This window comes from Sarcophilus harrisii, chromosome 3, assembly GCF_902635505.1.
Source record: "Sarcophilus harrisii chromosome 3, mSarHar1.11, whole genome shotgun sequence".
Classification (NCBI taxonomy): domain Eukaryota; kingdom Metazoa; phylum Chordata; class Mammalia; order Dasyuromorphia; family Dasyuridae; genus Sarcophilus; species Sarcophilus harrisii.
Window position 1 is genome coordinate 214,931,896 of NC_045428.1, and position 17,105 is coordinate 214,949,000.

The window sequence follows — 17,105 nt, forward strand, 5'->3', positions numbered from 1 at the left end:
AATTTAATACCTAGTCAATCATCATATTGGAACTTCAAAAATTTCATTCTGAAGAAAACTAGTCCATATGAAAAAAAACTATGTAGCTTTCTCCAGAAGCTTCTACCAAAAGAACAATTTAAAGTGAAATATTTTCCAAAGGTAAGTGCAAACTATTTATAATTGTATAAATTACATAAATTGTGGCACTTACTCCTTCCCAAAGTTCTAATTTGTTAGCAGTAATTCTATAATTCTGTTCTCTCTGTTTAAGTGAAAAGGGCATTTATAAGTATTGTACAAATGCTGTGTAATTATTATGAAACAAATCAATGATACCCACAAATTTACCAAATAGAATTTTATGAATATTTTTATTAAAAAACCAGACAATGCACATACTCTAGTTACAGATGTTATAGATTCACAACTGGTAAAATATACAATTTAAGTCACAGTCTTGCAAAAATTTGGTTTGTTTGGTATCACTCATCCATAGATAGATAACATTTTAGTTAGCTAACTGCTAAGGTAATGCAGATGGTTTTTAATTCCAATGATGCAGAAGATGGTTTTTAATTCTGATGAAACTGATGATAGCAAGTACCTGATAACACTAAATAACAAATTGTCTCATTCATTTTTACCTATTTACCATATTCACAAATTATGAAGTTATACAGAATGTGGAAACAATAATTCAAATGCAAAAACAGTCTAGAATAATTCTGATCATGAATGCCTTGAAAATGAATCTCTTTCACCTACTCATTCAGGAGCAATTACTCAAAACCAGGCCTAGTGGAAATGTGTGGGTGCTACTAGTCAGGTCTTACTCATAGGCAAACAACCTAGATTGTTACAAGGTTTACAATCCTTGTAAAAAAAGTCAAATATAGCATATGACCTAGTAGCAATAAAGATTTAGGAATTTAATAGGAATAAGAAATGGGAGAGATCTAAAACCAAGATCAGCATATGCTTATCTACTGGCTTAATCATAACAAGATGATTTTAAATAAAAATAACTCATAGGACTTAAAACCAAAAGGAAATTTATCCATTATCTAATTCAACATGATCTCATAGTTTAAAAAAAAATTATATAGCCATTATCATATAACTAGTTAAGTAGCAAAACCAAGAAACGTGCTTGGGTTTTCTGACTCTATATCCAAAACGCTTTCTATGAAACTATTTTACCACCAGCTTTTAGGTGGCACTTCTAGATAGCATTAAGGTTGGAATCAGGAAGAGTCATCCTCCTGTCTTCAAATCCTGCCTCAGACACTGACTAGCTGTGTGATGCTGGGCAAGTCGCTAAACCCTATTTGCCTCAGTTTCCTCACCCATAAAATGACCTAAGGAAGAACATGGCAAACCTCTCTAGTTATCTTTGCCAAAAAAACAAACAAACAAACAAAAAAACCCAAATAGGATCATGAAGAGTATACACAAGTAAAATGACTAAATAAGAAACAATAATTTACTACCTATAGATTTGATTGAAATATACATATTCACATGAGAGAAATGCCTGCGAATTTTACTGGTATCTGACATGAGATAGCATAAATAATTTGTTATAAATAAAGAACCAGCAATTATATTAAGTATAACACACATTGGAATCTTATTTAATCTGGATGGCACTGTAAAAACTTCCCATTATGTGGACATTACCAGGAATATGTGAAAATAGCAATAATATACTGAAAAATGCTATTTTTTCCTCAAATGTAGAAAAGTTTATTGGCTCTGGCAATTTTAAAAATAGGCCATTAAAATCCTTTTGAAACTTTTCATCAATCATCCTAAACATTTTTAAATTAATATTTTCTATTCTAGATTACTGCATTTTAATGTTCATGGGTTTATGTTTGGCAAGAAAGTAAAAACAAAAAACATTTCAATTTATCTCACACTGTTAGAAAGTTTTAAAGGGGGTTACTGTATGACATAAAGCATATATATAAACAACTTCATCTAATATCCAACTATTCATATTGAATAATTAACTCTTTTTTTGGTAAAACTTCAGCAATTCATCAAACTTTTAAAAAATTTTATTTAGTACCCACCTTATCTACCTAAGCAGTATTGTATTCTTCTGATCTGGCCCAATTACACTTAGAGCAAAAAGAAAAAAAAGGAGGGAAAGAAGGGGGTAAATAACCTTAAATGTATAAGTTCAGAATTCTGTATACGAGGTAAAAAGGAAGATAAAAAACAGCTCCTATTCTCAAGGAGGGTATTTTAACAAGGGAGACAAGATGTAAACAACGAGGTATGTAGAAGATATGTGGGAAGAACTGGAGAGAGAACTGAAAAAAAAAAAAAACCCAAAGAGGGGGGGAATTGAGCTTAGTCTAAAAAAACAAAACAACAACATAGGTTAAAGAAGGTGGGCATTCCAGGCCTGGGGGAGGGGCAAACAGTTCAATGGCAAAGAGGTAGGAGATGGAGTGTTGTGTAAGGAACAATAAAGTCAGAAAACATAAGTAAATCACAAAGTTACTGGAGGAAAATAAAATATAAGTACTAGAAAGATATGAAGGGAATGATTTATCAAGAGAGTTAAATGACAAATTGGATTTATGTTTGATTGTAATAGGGATTCACTAGAATTTATTGAGGGGGGTGTGTGTGTTTTAGAGAGAGAGAGAGACACACACACAAATAGACAGAGACAGACATGATCAGACCTTGTTAAGAAAATCACTTTTAACAAATGATGGATTAAAATGGGGAGACACCAAATAGAGAGAGCAGGCTATTCTAATAGTGTAGATAGATAGAGAAGGCTATTCTAATAACATAAGGCAAGAGATGAAGAACGCCTGAATTCTAATAGTGACTATGTGAGTGAGGAGAATATAAATGTGAAATGAAACAAAAAATTGGCAATGGTTTGGGTGTAAAAAGTAGAAGAAATTAATATAGAATGGCAGAGAAAATGCAAACCTAGGTGAATGGGAAAACAGAGTATATTCAACAGTAGTAAGGGAAATTTGGAAAGGGAGGGATTGGGAGGAAAGAGAGTAAATTCTGCTTTGGGCATATTTAGTTTGAAATGTTTATTTGACATTCAGTTCAAGATATCCAAAAGGCAATTGATGATATGGAGTTGTAAACTAGGACTGGGTTTATACATCTGGAAATCAGCAATATAGAAATAATTGGACTCATGGGAGCTAATGAACTCATTAAGTTCCTTATTTCTCCCAAAGACTGAAAAAAAGGTGAAACTCGGTATATTAATTTTTGTAATTGTTCTAAATCCATCATCAAAGTTACTAAAACATAGCTAATTCAAACAAAGATGGCATATTTTCCTATTTTTGTATTATTCTGATAGCAAATGATTGAAGAAAATTAATTTTGAAAGAATGTCTTAAGAGGTTTAACTTACAAATTTATCACTTAGTACCTTATTTACTGAAATGTTTACTCGCTATATAATTTAAAATAATCATGAATGAATGATATGGATAAAAGGTAACCTTTTTTTGGTTTCCTGATTTCTTTACAGAGAGGTGAGAACCATTAAAAACCTAATATATCTATAAAGACCATTTTGGGTAAAGGATTCAATTTTATTTTAAAGAATTTTTCCTTACTCTATTATTTAAAACATAAAGATGTTTTAAATAATAGAAATTAATAGTTATACAGGATGAGTAACTTTCCAAGATGTGTTTTTAAATGCCATATTCACAAACAATCCAGTGGAATTTATTTTCATGCAATTTTGCGATCCTTGCCCTCTAAGGCATGTTGTTTCAGGCAGGCAAGCAGTCTAATCCAGTTGTAGTCATTGTTTTCTTTCTCAGAATAATAATCCAGTTGTGTTCATTGTTTTGTTTTTTTTTCCTCACAATAAGACTATTACTGTAGAAGCATTCGTTGCACTAGAAAAAAGAAAAGACAAATATTTTTATAGCAATCTCCCAAAACACAAAACACACATCTTCACTATATTCATTTTTAAATGTTTTCTAAAAAAAAGATGAAAGGCATTGTTAGGTGAGCTAAATAGGCAAAAGTAGAAAGTGAAAACCAACAGGTCGAAAAGAGTTTGTTAATATTAGAACAAGATCCAGTATAAAATGGAATGGAAGAGTGATGAACTAATTAAGAAGCATGCATCTTAGGCACTGGAGATGAAAAGGCAAACAGCTTCTGTTTATTTGTCTTTTCACTTGAATAAATAATTTAAAAGAAGCATTTGTTTAGTTATATTTTTTCAATTCCTAAAAGCTTAAGTTTTCAGACATGTTACTGAATTGCATCTTAAACTCGAGGTAGTGTGATTTCAACACATTCAATCTCAATTAAAAGTGCAAACAAAAATTAAAATGATGCAATGAATTATCCTTACAATAGAACAGAATATTAGAGTTGGTCAGTACCTTGGAGATGATAAAAGCTGGAATCTATACTCCACTATTTTAAAAAATATATAGATGAAAACTTAGGGATTCTAAGTAACGTGTCCAAGGTTAAAGTGTTTGAATCAGAACCTATACATTTTTTCTCCCAGTTCAGTTATGAATCCATTGTTTCATACCACATTACCACCAATGGAAACCTGAACAAAGCAGCTAAGGTATATTATTATTATTTCCTTATGTTTCAAAGTAAAAATGAAAACATGGAGCTAAAAAAAACTCCGTGTGTCAAAAACCTATGTATATTGAAACCATTTTGTAGTTCAGTTGTGTTACATTCTTCATGATCCCATTTGGTGTTTTCTTAGCAAAGACACTAGAGTGATTTGCCATTTTCTTCTCCAGTTCATTTTACAGTTGAGGAACTGAAGCAAACAGGATTAAGTGACTTGCTCAGGGTCACATAGCTACTAAGTGTCTGAGGACAGATATGAACTCAGTAAGAGGAGTTTTCCTGATTCCAGACCTGGCAGTGTATTGACTGCAGATCAACAAAAAAAGATAATGGGACCTAATTGAAGAGAAAAAATATTCAGGACTTTAAAAAAGTATAAATTATTGTTATAAAAGGTAGCAGAAAGAAATGTACAAGGTAAATTAGAGGTAATCTCAAAGGGAAGGTTTAGTGTTGGGGAAGTCTAGGAAAGACATTAATCTGAGTTGTCTTGAAGGAAGCACATATCTTGATGACATTTACTTAAAAATTTGTGTATTAAGCCTTTTTTTTTTTTTTTGGCAAATGGGTCAATTTCAGTATATAAGCTTGAAAAAAAAATATATATATAGCTAAGGGCATAATCATTAATTTTCTTTTTATTACAGAATGTTTTTGGCAGAAAAAAATAACAGTGAATACTTCTCTCTATCCTATTTTTAACTAAAAGAAAAATTTAAACATGAAAAGAAACCTTCATGCACTAAGATAGACAGATAGAAAATCTAAGATAGATTTTTAGAAGACTACTATAAATTTCAGTGGACTTTTTACCGTGTTTCATTTGGTAAAAATCCACTGAAATTCATAGTAGTCTTCTAAAAATTATTTAGTTTTACCTCTTATTTAAACATGCAACCAATAGTACCTAGGGGAAGCTAAATAGAGCAGTGGATGTATATCCTTGGGCCTGGAATCAGGAAGATCTAAGTTCTATTCCTCCTTCAGACACTTATTACCTTGTTCCAATGCCCTCTATTGTAAAATGGGGCTAAAAATAGCACTGAGCTTTCAGAATTGTTGTGGTAATCAAATGAAGATTTGTAAAGCAAATTGCATAATACCTAGCACATAACAGGTACTATATAAATGCTAGCTATTAGTATGATTATTACTACCACAACTGCTACTACTCCTACTATTGCAAATATGATGACTATTACCTATCTATCAGCAGCATAGTAAGAGCTCTGTACTATTACAAAAATCCCAAACATCTAATGTCCCAGAGATCAGTTCTCCTATCTGAATCAATATGTCTCAGGGGTTCCTAAACTTCACTCACCCCAGAACTTCACTTAGGTGCTAAGAAGTCTCTTTGGGAAGAGTTGATCATTATTGATTAGAGAAATGTAAATTAAAACAACCTTGCACTTATCAGATGAGTTAAAATGTTTGAAGGGGAAAGCAACAAATATTGGAGGGGATACAGAAAAATTTGGACACTAATTCATTAATGGTGGAACTACAACTGATCCAACCATTTTGGAAAACAAACTCGAATTATGCCCAAAGAGTTATTTAACTGAGTATATTCTTTGACCTAGCAATTACTACTAGGCCTATTTCCAAAGATGACTGGAGAAAAATAAAATAACTTACGTTTGTTAAAATATTTACAGCAGTTCTTTTAGGGGTGGTAAAGAACTAGAAATTGTAGGAATGTTTATCATTTGGAGAATGGCTGAACAAATTGTTGTCTATGATTGCAGTGGAATATTACTGTGCTAGAAGAAATGATGAACTCAAGTAACTTAGAAAAACATAGAGAGACTTGCATGAAAAAAAAATGAAGAGTGAAAGGCGCAGAATATAGAATATATCTACTATAATAGCAATATTGTTTTAAAAACAATTTTGAGCGAATAAGTCACTTTGACTATTATAAATACCCAAATCAACTACAAAGAACCTATAAAGGAAGAGGCTATCTGTATGCATAGAAAGAACAGAAGAATAAAAGTATATATAGAATGATTTTATATACATATACATATTTGTGTCTAAAGGTAGCCATTTCTAGGATGGGGAAGGGGGGAAAAGAACAAAAAAAATTGATATGATAACTTTATTGATATGATATTGATATGATATGATGAATTGATATGATAACTTTTTAAAAGGAATAGCAAGTTGTACATAATAGATTTGCAGTTTCATGTGCAATTTTTTAAATCTACTATGTTATAGAAATTCTTCTTTCATAAGTTAAAAGTAAATAAAATTAAAAAAGAAAAATAACAAAGGATCAAGAATATCAACTCCTTGAAATTTTAGATTGTTTCATTCTTTGCAGTTATACCTCCAACACGTAGCTCAGTATCTGTCACACGGTAGGCACTTAATAAATATTTATCAAGTATTTGTTGCTTGATTAGTGAATGATCTTCATAAGAAAATAACAAATAGGATGCATTTTAGACATACAGTCCACTTGGTTAATTATCTTTTCCAGGACTATTTTTTTTATTAAGTTATACACAGAGCCTGAATTCAATGAATATTCCTATGAGCTGGCAGTGTAGAGTGGTAGAAAAAACAATCACTTGGGCATCATCAAAGGAACTGCTTTAAATCTCAGCTTGTGTGACGTTGCATGACTTACTTTTATTAGCCTTACTATATTCATCAGTAAAAAAAAAAAAGAAGACCATACTATATGGCTTCTAAGAACTCTTTGCTTCTCTAAAATCCTATGATTCTGACCTGCAAAGTAACATGGGAGTTTTGGAGAATACAAAGTTGAAAAATGATAGTCCCCAATTGCAAGGACTTTATGATCTAGTCATGGCATGAAATATATTAAAATTACTTTAAATAACAGAAAGCATAGGAATAGTCAAAAAGTGAGTGGAAAGATATACTATTAGTATGACACTATTTTCTTATGCGGAGACTCAAGATACAGACAATGATAAGCTTTCTCAACAAATTCTGTAAATCTGTCTTTTCTCTTACCAGGTGGTTCTGTGTTGGCTCCCTGATGACTTTCCATATTAACATTCTCTGGATCTTCTGAAAGAATAAACACATGAGATACCCGATTAAAACCAGCCTCAAAACTTTTGTTCAGTCCGAACAATCCGTTTTAGTGCAAATAGGAAAGGTTTGTTTTTGTTATTTGTGAATTTGTTTTGAAAGTCATTTGAAATTTAATTTCCTTTCTCACAGATAAAACCACCCTGAGTGCATTTCAACAATTAAAACTATTTGGTTGGGAGAACAGAACAAGCTGGTATAATAGAATTTAAATTACACACACACACACACATTATATATATGTTTTTAATAAGAAATGTAGTCATTTGTTTCAAGTATATATAAGGGAGGCTAATGAAAGAGGCAAGACTCTTTTGCCATTTGAAGGTCATTGAACTCACACTTTTAGATAGGAACAATGTAAAATACACAGAAAGCAAGTATCTACTATACATAAAAGATAATGCTCTCTATAGGTTAAACCAATTATATTCCTATAATTTGACCCACAAATTTATTTTTTAATAATTCAAATATAAACATCAATCTAGTCCCTGACTAAATATTACATACAATTCTTAAGCAGTATCATTTGAACCAAGAAAGTCAAATTGTTCATGACATAGTGGATAGAGCTGGCCTTTGGAGCTAATGTCAAATTGGAAAAACTCAGACCAACTAGATAATCAGCAAATAAAGTTTAGTATTTAATCAGTTGAACAATTGCAATTTGGAACACTATGCCTTATTCAAATAGGGATGTCCTAGGAGTAAGGGCAGAAAGAAGTTCTTATACAGCATAATCATGGGGAAAAAAGCAGGAGGGCATATAATCTAGTAATACAGAATATTATTAGTATTAAGCAACAGAAAAAAGGTTGCAAAAATGTCCCTGGGTATTGCCTTGTAATGCGTAATGATTTTTTGGGGGTCAAACCAGAGTTTAACACCAAGAAGAAGATATATACTAATTGTATTACCCTGGACGGGTTATTTAACCTCTCAAAATCCCCAGGCAATTCTCTAAGAGCATAAGTTTCAGAGTTAGTACCAACCTGAATTTGTTGGGAAGAGTGCTCCCTCTTGGAAGTTCCTTATAGCAGTGAAATCACAGGACCAGTCCAGGTCTCTGTGTGTAGAATTCCTTTTTTCAAAAAGTTTATGTTACTTACATAAAGGAACCTATTTTGATGTATTTTTATTCATATATGCACCTAAAATAGCTACCTAATCACATATTTAGTATATGTTCACTGCCAATTTTTTTCTAGATAACAATTGGGTAGAAAATTTCAGAGGGAAACAGTCCTAGTGTCCATAAGAAGAGGGAATGGGAAATTAATTCTGGTCTTCCTTTCCACCTACTTCATGCCTATTCCCACCTTCAAACAGAGATGCTATGGTGAAAAACATATAGACATATCTCTTTTCCTCAGGGGTTTGTTAAATCAAAATCACAAGGCAGTTAAGATGCATAGATAAAGCATCCCCAAATCCACTTGTTTTACAATTAGATGTACAATTTTCAAAAATTTTGAAGCCATTTGGAAATAACATACATGTATTAAGTCAATAACATTCTTTCACAAAAATTTCAATTGATCATAAATCAGTAGAACTAAATATTTAATTGTTAAAACACTTTAGTATTTTCTCTGTCACAAGATTAAACAATCACAGTACATTAATGCAATTCAACAAAAATATAAATGTAATTCATGGAAGGACCATATACTTAGAACTGAGAAACAGAATTTAGGGATCATATATACTATAATCCCTTCATTTCATAGAGGGCTAAACTAAAGTCCAAAGTGCTACAAATTATGTGTATATGCATGTATACATACAAACACATACACAGAGTCCTCAGAAATTCCTCAGGAAATTCATGGGGATTATATGAGTATCAACCCTCCTAAAGCCAAACTCTTGCTATTAAATATAACAACACGACAATGATGGGGCAGCCAGATGGCACAATGGATAGAGTACCAACCCTGGAATAAGGAGAACCTGAGTTCAAATACAACCTTAGACACTTAACACTTTCTAGCAGTATGACCCTAGGCAAGTCATTTAACCCCAACTGCCTTGCAACAATAAGCAAACAAACAAAATAACAATATTCACTTACACAGTGGTTTAATGTTTATGGAATACTTTCCTTCCAACAACTTTGAGAAGTTCATTGTAATAAGTATTGTCCCTCATTTTACAAATGAAGAAGAGATTCAGAGAAGTTAAGTGATTTCTTTTTTGACTACTAACCTAGTAATTGCTGAAATTGGCATTTGAATTCAGGTCTCTGAAGTCTAAATCTGTCAAATTCTCCACTACCTTTCAAAAATACATACCATGTGTCCTTAAAATGAATTTTTAAATAATCTGTAGCACTCAATACATTTAAGTATGTACCTTAAGAAGTAGAAAATATAGAGGTAAAAGAGGAGAAATATGGAGATTTTCCTTCTGATATGATATATTTGAAGATATAAAGTCCTACAAATTAAACAGAAAATTTAGAGTGGGTAAGGAAGTAAAATAAAGAACACTTTTAGAAAAACTATATAAGTTTTTCTATTCAATCAACTTTTGATAGTCCAAATGTTTAATAAAATGGTATTTACAATAAAGTATCAATCCTCATCTTTCCCTTTACACTCTAAATTTTAAGGAAAACACAGAGGATCTCTCTCTCTCATCTATGATATATGTATGTATGTGCACACCCACACTTGTGCATGCGAGTGTAGATGGAAGGAGTGTTACAGCAATAAAATCAAATATGCACTTAAATTTGGAAGCATGTAATGATCAAAAATTAGGGTGATTGCATCAAAAGGTAAGTACTACATTATTCCTTCCTATTTAGTGATTGGCAAAGTACTTAAGAATTCCCTAATGGTTCAAGGAATTCATGTTAAAGATTCTTTAATGGAGCTTTGAGCAGTATATCATAAAGAATATTATGAGGGGCTGCTAAGTGGTGCAGTGGATAGAACATCAGCCCTCAAGTCAGGAGGATCTGAGTTCAAATCTGCCCTCAGACCCTTAATACTTCCTAGCTGTGTGACCCTGGGCAAATCACTTAATCCCAATTGCCTCAGCAAAAAAAAAAAAAAAAAAAAAAAAAAAAAAAAAAAAAAAAAAAAAAGAGAATATTATGAATAGTAATTTAAGTGACTCTGGGGTTCCACAATACATATCTGTGGAGGAGAAGAGGGCTGAAAGGAGTTTATGGAACATTATACTACATACATCCAGAATAACCTACCCTCCAATTTCTAATACAGTTCAATAGTACTCAAAATATGGAAAACAATGTAAAAATTTTATTCCATTGATAATTTGTTAAATGACAATACAAGTCAAACTTTTTTATTAGCTATATATGAAAGTTTAACAAACTCATCAAATCAGTAACAACATTATTTAAAAGAAAATTTCAACTGGATAATAAGCTAATAAAAGTAAACATTTAGTGGTTAAAATACTTAAGTAATTCCTCTTTCACAAGAGTAAATATTCATGTAGTATCAGTGTACCTTTTAACTAAAATATAAAGACAATTCATAGGTTCATGGATATGAAGCTGGAAAACAGATTTAAGAGGGTCACCTAATCCAACCTCTTCATTTTAAAGCAGGCCAAATTAAGGTCCAAAGGACTGGACCATTTAGTGCAATTCTATGTGCTCACAGAAACTGAATAACAAATGCTCACTGTTACAAAGCTCCAAGAGAAAAATTACAAAGATGCAAAGATCAAACAGATTTATAAAATACTTACAGGAAATCATTTCTTATGATGGTTAATAGTTTTTTCCTAAAGGCATAAATCTATAGGGCATATTCAGTAAATTGATTTATAAACCTGTGCAAATATTGGCAACATAGCTCATATGTGAAAGAATTAACCTTTATTCAAACACAAGCATGTGGATTATACCCAAGATTAAACTAACTGGCTTATAACAACGGTATATAATCCACATGCATTTAAATTAGCAATAATGTGTTTTAATACTGCTAATTTTGAAATGATCAGGGCACAGAAAGAATAATATTACTAAAAGAGATTTGAAACTAGAGAATATGTTAGAAATGAATAAGAACTAATTCTGAAGCTATGGGAGAAATAGCACCTAACATTTAAATAGGGGCATAAAGTTTACAAAGAACTTTACATAACATTCCTTTTGATCTGTTATAAGACATGATTCTAAGTTGCCAAAAAGCTCAGAAATGGCCAATAAAACGAATATGTGAATATACTATGTGACTCATGACCTGTACTAGCAGAACAAATGATTCCAAGGCACCATCTATCCCTATCAGATATAGCTTTCAACTTGAATAACCAAAAAATCAAAAAGACTATAAATCACAGTCTTTTAAAGTGCTGACTTTTTAGCTTTTTTTTAAGTTTGAACATGAAATTTAAAAATCAGTTGAAAAAAATTTTTGCATCCCTTGAATTTGAGATTTGCCTTTTATTTACCTCCAATAAGGCAAATGCTGACCAGCAAATTACATTTTGAGAATTCTTAACTTAGGATATTAAGGAAGAAATTCAAATTCCTGATAATGATTTTGTTTTATCAGAAATGAGAAGTCTACTAGATATATCACTAACATGTTTCTATAGTGCAAAGATGAAAAAGATATAAATAGAATTCTACTCAGGTAACTGTTGCTTACAAATTCTAATACTGCAAAAGGGTGATAATGTGCATTAAAAGAACACCTTCCTTATTCTACCTCAGCCTCCATCATTACAAGATATATTTTTTAGTCTATGTTACTATCACATTATATTCAACTTCAAGGCCACCTTCATTTCACCAGAAAAGATAATTATATTTAACTTTGAAGAGTATAAAAATGAGACAAATGACCTTCATGATCCTTGACAAAGTCATTTTGAAAAGTAATTCATTCTATTGCATTATTTTGTTTGCTAATTTTGAAGAATTTAAGGAGTGGAGAAGAAACCAAGAACAATGATCATTCAAGAAAACTAAGAGAAATATGCTCAGATATCCCTAAACAAAGATATCAAGTGAATATCTGGAAAGAAAGGACTAAGATATCAAGTATGATCCGACTTAATTCCTTTGTAAAAAATCATCATTAGGGTCATATGATTTGTTACTAAACAAATTAAAGCTTCTTCAGAGAACTGGTAAATTTAAGGCTTATAAAATTAACTTCAAGAAGAACAAGCCATTTCCAAGAAAACATTAAAAAAATTATAGTGATAACAACTGAAGTAGAAAGTACTAAAAAAAAATCTTTCACAATTGGATGAATGGTTCAATTGTTTCAATCAACTTTTTTTTTTTTTTTTTTTTTTTTAATGTCTAAGACACTAGAAGGAGGGCATACCTCAGTGTCCTGGCGCTATTGCCATACTTATTGGCAGAAATGAATTTGGTGGAAGTGAAGAAAACTTCAAGTTTTCTAGGAGTCAGGGTTTTGGCCCCATAAAAGTATAATAATAACAATCATCAAGATGATTTATAACCTAAAAGAAAATGGAAAGTAGACTTCCATCCTTATTTCAAAAAAGTCAAAGGTACGACCAAACTCTTAAGATCCTCTTGATCTTTTGAACTTGTTGTAACCTATGAGTTAGCGAGAAGAAAAAAAATGTATAGATTTCTTAGAATTCTGACTTTCTTCAAAACTACGTAAAAGGTCTCCTAGGGGATGAAGGCAATGTCCTTTCAATATTTATTCTGGTTTTGTGGGATAAGAGGCTTTATTTTCATGGCTAAATAGGGGAGAGGGAAGAAGCCTTTGAGTCTTATTAGAAAAATAATTATATCTGGTTGATCTTGTAGTCATCACTTGACAGTTGTTCTTTCCTCATTCCTAGATCTTCGGCTCATCTGAAATGGAAGGTTAAAAGAAAAAATTCAAACTTCTGATATGGTTGCCTAAAATTTTTACTCTTTCAATGTTCTACAGAAAGAGAGCCTGTGGCTTAAAAAGTTATAATTTGGGGCTTAAAAAAGTAGAAAGCATATATAAATTATAGCCTAGATGGCATAAAGATAGCTAGAAAATAAACAGCAAAAATCTGAAGCTTTTTAGTTAAAATCAGCATACACATGCATGCATCAAAAAAAAAAAAACAAAAAAACCCAGGAAGGAAGGAAAGATAGAAGGGATAGAGGAAAGGAGGTAGGGAGGAAGGGAAGAAAGAGCCAGCAGCTTTACAGCTAGCAATAGACTTCTGAAATTACAGTGATGAAACTTCTATGAAAACCAAATGGACAACAGTCAGATCACCAGTGAATAGTAATAACCAGTCATTCCTGACAGTGGGAAAGCAACACAAATGCCAAGTGACAATAATTTGAACACTCTGCAAAAGTCAAAACTTGTCAGTATAGGATCAGCCACAAAGTAAGAGAGAAACCTCAATCAATCACTAAAAGCAAACAATGCTGATTTTAGCCACAAAGATGATATTAGAGAGACAATAAAAAAGACGAAATGGGCAGTACGAAAGAATATTAATAGCTAAAACATTCAAAACATATATTCTCTAACTCTATTAAAAATGCACAAGGCACTGATATTCCAAATTTATTTTAAGACATTAGCACAAAGCAATAAAATTCAAAAGCAGTAAGAGGAAAGCTTTTTACATTTAAATATACAAAATTTCATCTTGTATTAGAAATTATACCACCTCCCATTTGCACTTTTTCTGAAATATACTTCTTTATTATAAATTTAATAAATTAATACAAATCTCCATATTCTGTGAGTTATCTGGATATCAGCCCTAACAATTCACCTTCTAGATTTATGTGATCATACTAGTGACAGAAAATAAGGCAGGCTACATAGGACAATTCTGCTGAACCTATAGAACCATAGATGGAGAGCTGAAAGAGGCCTCTAATTCAAATGCCTTCATTTTTCAGATGAAAAACCTGAGATGTAAGGAAATTAAGGCCAAATCTCTCTCCCTCACTATAAGACAAACCCAAACATTCAATTAGCTACTAGTGCTAGATATCTTAACATTAATATTTCTCATTAACAAGGACAGTGAAAAGACTGATACTGAATAATTTCAATCTAAATGAGACATCCAGTATTAAAATACCATATAAATATTAACTATTATTATTATTATTACCAGTTATTTTTCTTTCAGTCTTTAAGATATATTTATGTTTTTAACATTCAAGATGAATAATAAATATATATTATATTTCAAATATAGAACTAGATTTATAAAGAATGAAATCCAGATAATGGAAGTTCTTTTCACTTAGGGCAGCTAAATGGTTCAATGGTTCACCGGGACTGGCGTCAGGAGGACCTGAGTTCAAATTCAGCCTCAGACACTTAACAAGTCCTAGCTGTGTGACTCTGAGCAAGTCACTTAAACACTTGCCTTATTTATTTGTTTTGCAAATAAATAAATAATTTCAATTTTATCTAAAAAGGGTAATTTTTAATTCTATCATTATAATAGCAAGTATTTATATAGCATTTTAAGGTTTGTAAAACACAGTATGTGTATGTGTGTGTATGTATATATATATATATATATATATATATATTATATGTATATATGTTTACATTTGATCTTCACAAAAATTCTAGAAGTTTGAAGATAATATTATCTTGATTTAAAAAAATGAGGAAACTGAGGTTGAAAGCCTGACTTTCCCAGAGCCATACAATTGGTTAAGGATCTGAAGCAGAATTTGAATTCAGATCTTCCTGACTATAAGTCTACTACACAGTCTAGATGGCAGATCCTTTTTTATAGAAAACTTACTAGAAGTTTCTTTTTAAAGTTTTAGTTAATACAGCTAAAAGCATCACAGTTTTTTTCTATTTCCAAGTCAAGTAAGTGGCTCTCCATTACAACTTCCCCTTTATTCATCTTCTTCTTGCCCTAATACAGATGCTGTTTCTTTTAATAGATCCTCCCAAGAAAGTTTTTTTCCCCCCCCAAAGGCTAGGGAAAAGATCAAAACTTTACTTCAATTCCAAACAATCATGTTTCTAATTAATCACAACCCTCTTAGAATCTTAGACACTTTCAAAAGTTTCTTTGACTCAGAGAATTTCATGAAATGTCCCGTCACCCTTTCAGAAATTGTTATATTACATATGAAAGTGTTGTTTTTCTTTTTTCAGAAACAAATATTAAATTTCTAAGTTATCAATTAAACTCTATGCTTTTTCTACAAAGAATCATCAAATTTTCTTACAAAGCAGAGTCATCACCCTCTGCTCTATGACTGACATAATTTACCAAAGGAAGAAAAATGATTCTGGGAAGCAGATATGTTTATTTCAGTTGAATTCTTAATGATCCCAAGCAATCAGCTTTAACAAAGACAAGAAGCACTGTAATTCTGTACTCATTTCCCCCATCCAATCCTCTCTCCCCTTAGAGTTGTGATACTTCCATGACATTTATCATGTAATTCTCTTAGGGAGCTATACCCAAAGAGTTCAGCAATCTGGACTACTGATTTGATGTTCAGGGGGAATATAACAGAAGAAATTAAGAAAACATGATATAATATTATCTGCATGCTATATTTGTAGCAATGACTAATAACAATAGTATAATTTTACTTTTTATGTTCATTTGAGTTCACTTAGGTCTAGTCATTCAACATCTGGACTTCAACTACAACAATTCTAGGAAGCCCAGGTTTTTAAATCAATTCCTTTAGCTGATGAGATAAACACATCTATCAAGATTACCTCCAGATTATCTCACTTGGGAATAAAAGATTAGATAAAGAGAGGAAAGTGAGGGAAATCATGGATGGAGATATTCAATTATTTTTATTGAATTACAGAAAAGGCTGCTAGATGGTACAATGGATAAAGCACTGGCCCTGAAGTCAGGAGGACCAGAGTTCAAATATGCCCTCAGACACTTAATATCTCCTAGCTGTGTGACGTTGGGCAAGTCACTTAAACCCAATTGCCTCAGGGGAGAAAAAAGAAAGAAAGAATTACAGAATTGAACTTATTTATGATTATGTGGGCCTGGAGTCAGGAAGACTCATCTTCCAAAGTTCAAATCTATCTCCAGAAACTAAGTAGCCATGAAGCTCCTGGGCAAGTCATTTAATTCTGTTTATCTCAGTTTTCTCATTAAAATCAAATCATTCCAGTTTCTTTGTCAAGAAAACCTTAAATAGAAAAAAAAAAAAAAATCAGACACAACTAAACAACAAAATTGATTATGCTTAACAAACTGAGTAGTAAACTCACAACTATAACATTGTACATCCTGGTTCTTTTCATTTTGTCTCAACAGCCTGTTGGCAGGGGAAAGTGTACTTGTTTCAGTCTAAACTCAAACATTAATAAATAATCTGAGCAAGTCACTTAACCTCTGAGGTTTGATTTGTTCATCTGTAAAATATGGGAGTTGAGATGATCTCTCAACTCTAACATGATGCTATATCCAGACTCTTA

At 31.7% G+C, this 17,105-nt stretch overlaps 1 protein-coding gene across 2 annotated transcripts in view; it reads right to left on the reverse strand.

Moving 5' to 3' along the window:
• Positions 1 to 334: 334 nt before the first annotated feature.
• The window catches only part of CD99 (CD99 molecule (Xg blood group)), a 59,506-nt gene continuing 42,735 nt past the window's right edge, over positions 335 to 17,105 (reverse strand). Inside the window, exons 9-10 of one of the 2 annotated variants that reach the window (XM_003765607.4) lie at positions 7,603 to 7,659; positions 335 to 3,890 (exon numbers count right to left, since the gene is read on the reverse strand). In XM_003765607.4, coding sequence (XP_003765655.1) covers positions 3,868 to 3,890; positions 7,603 to 7,659 — 80 coding nt within the window. In that variant the 3' untranslated portion in view covers positions 335 to 3,867. Of the gene's footprint in view, positions 3,891 to 7,602; positions 7,660 to 10,938; positions 13,520 to 17,105 lie in introns of those variants that run through there. The other variant, XM_012546115.3, reaches the window with a different exon arrangement.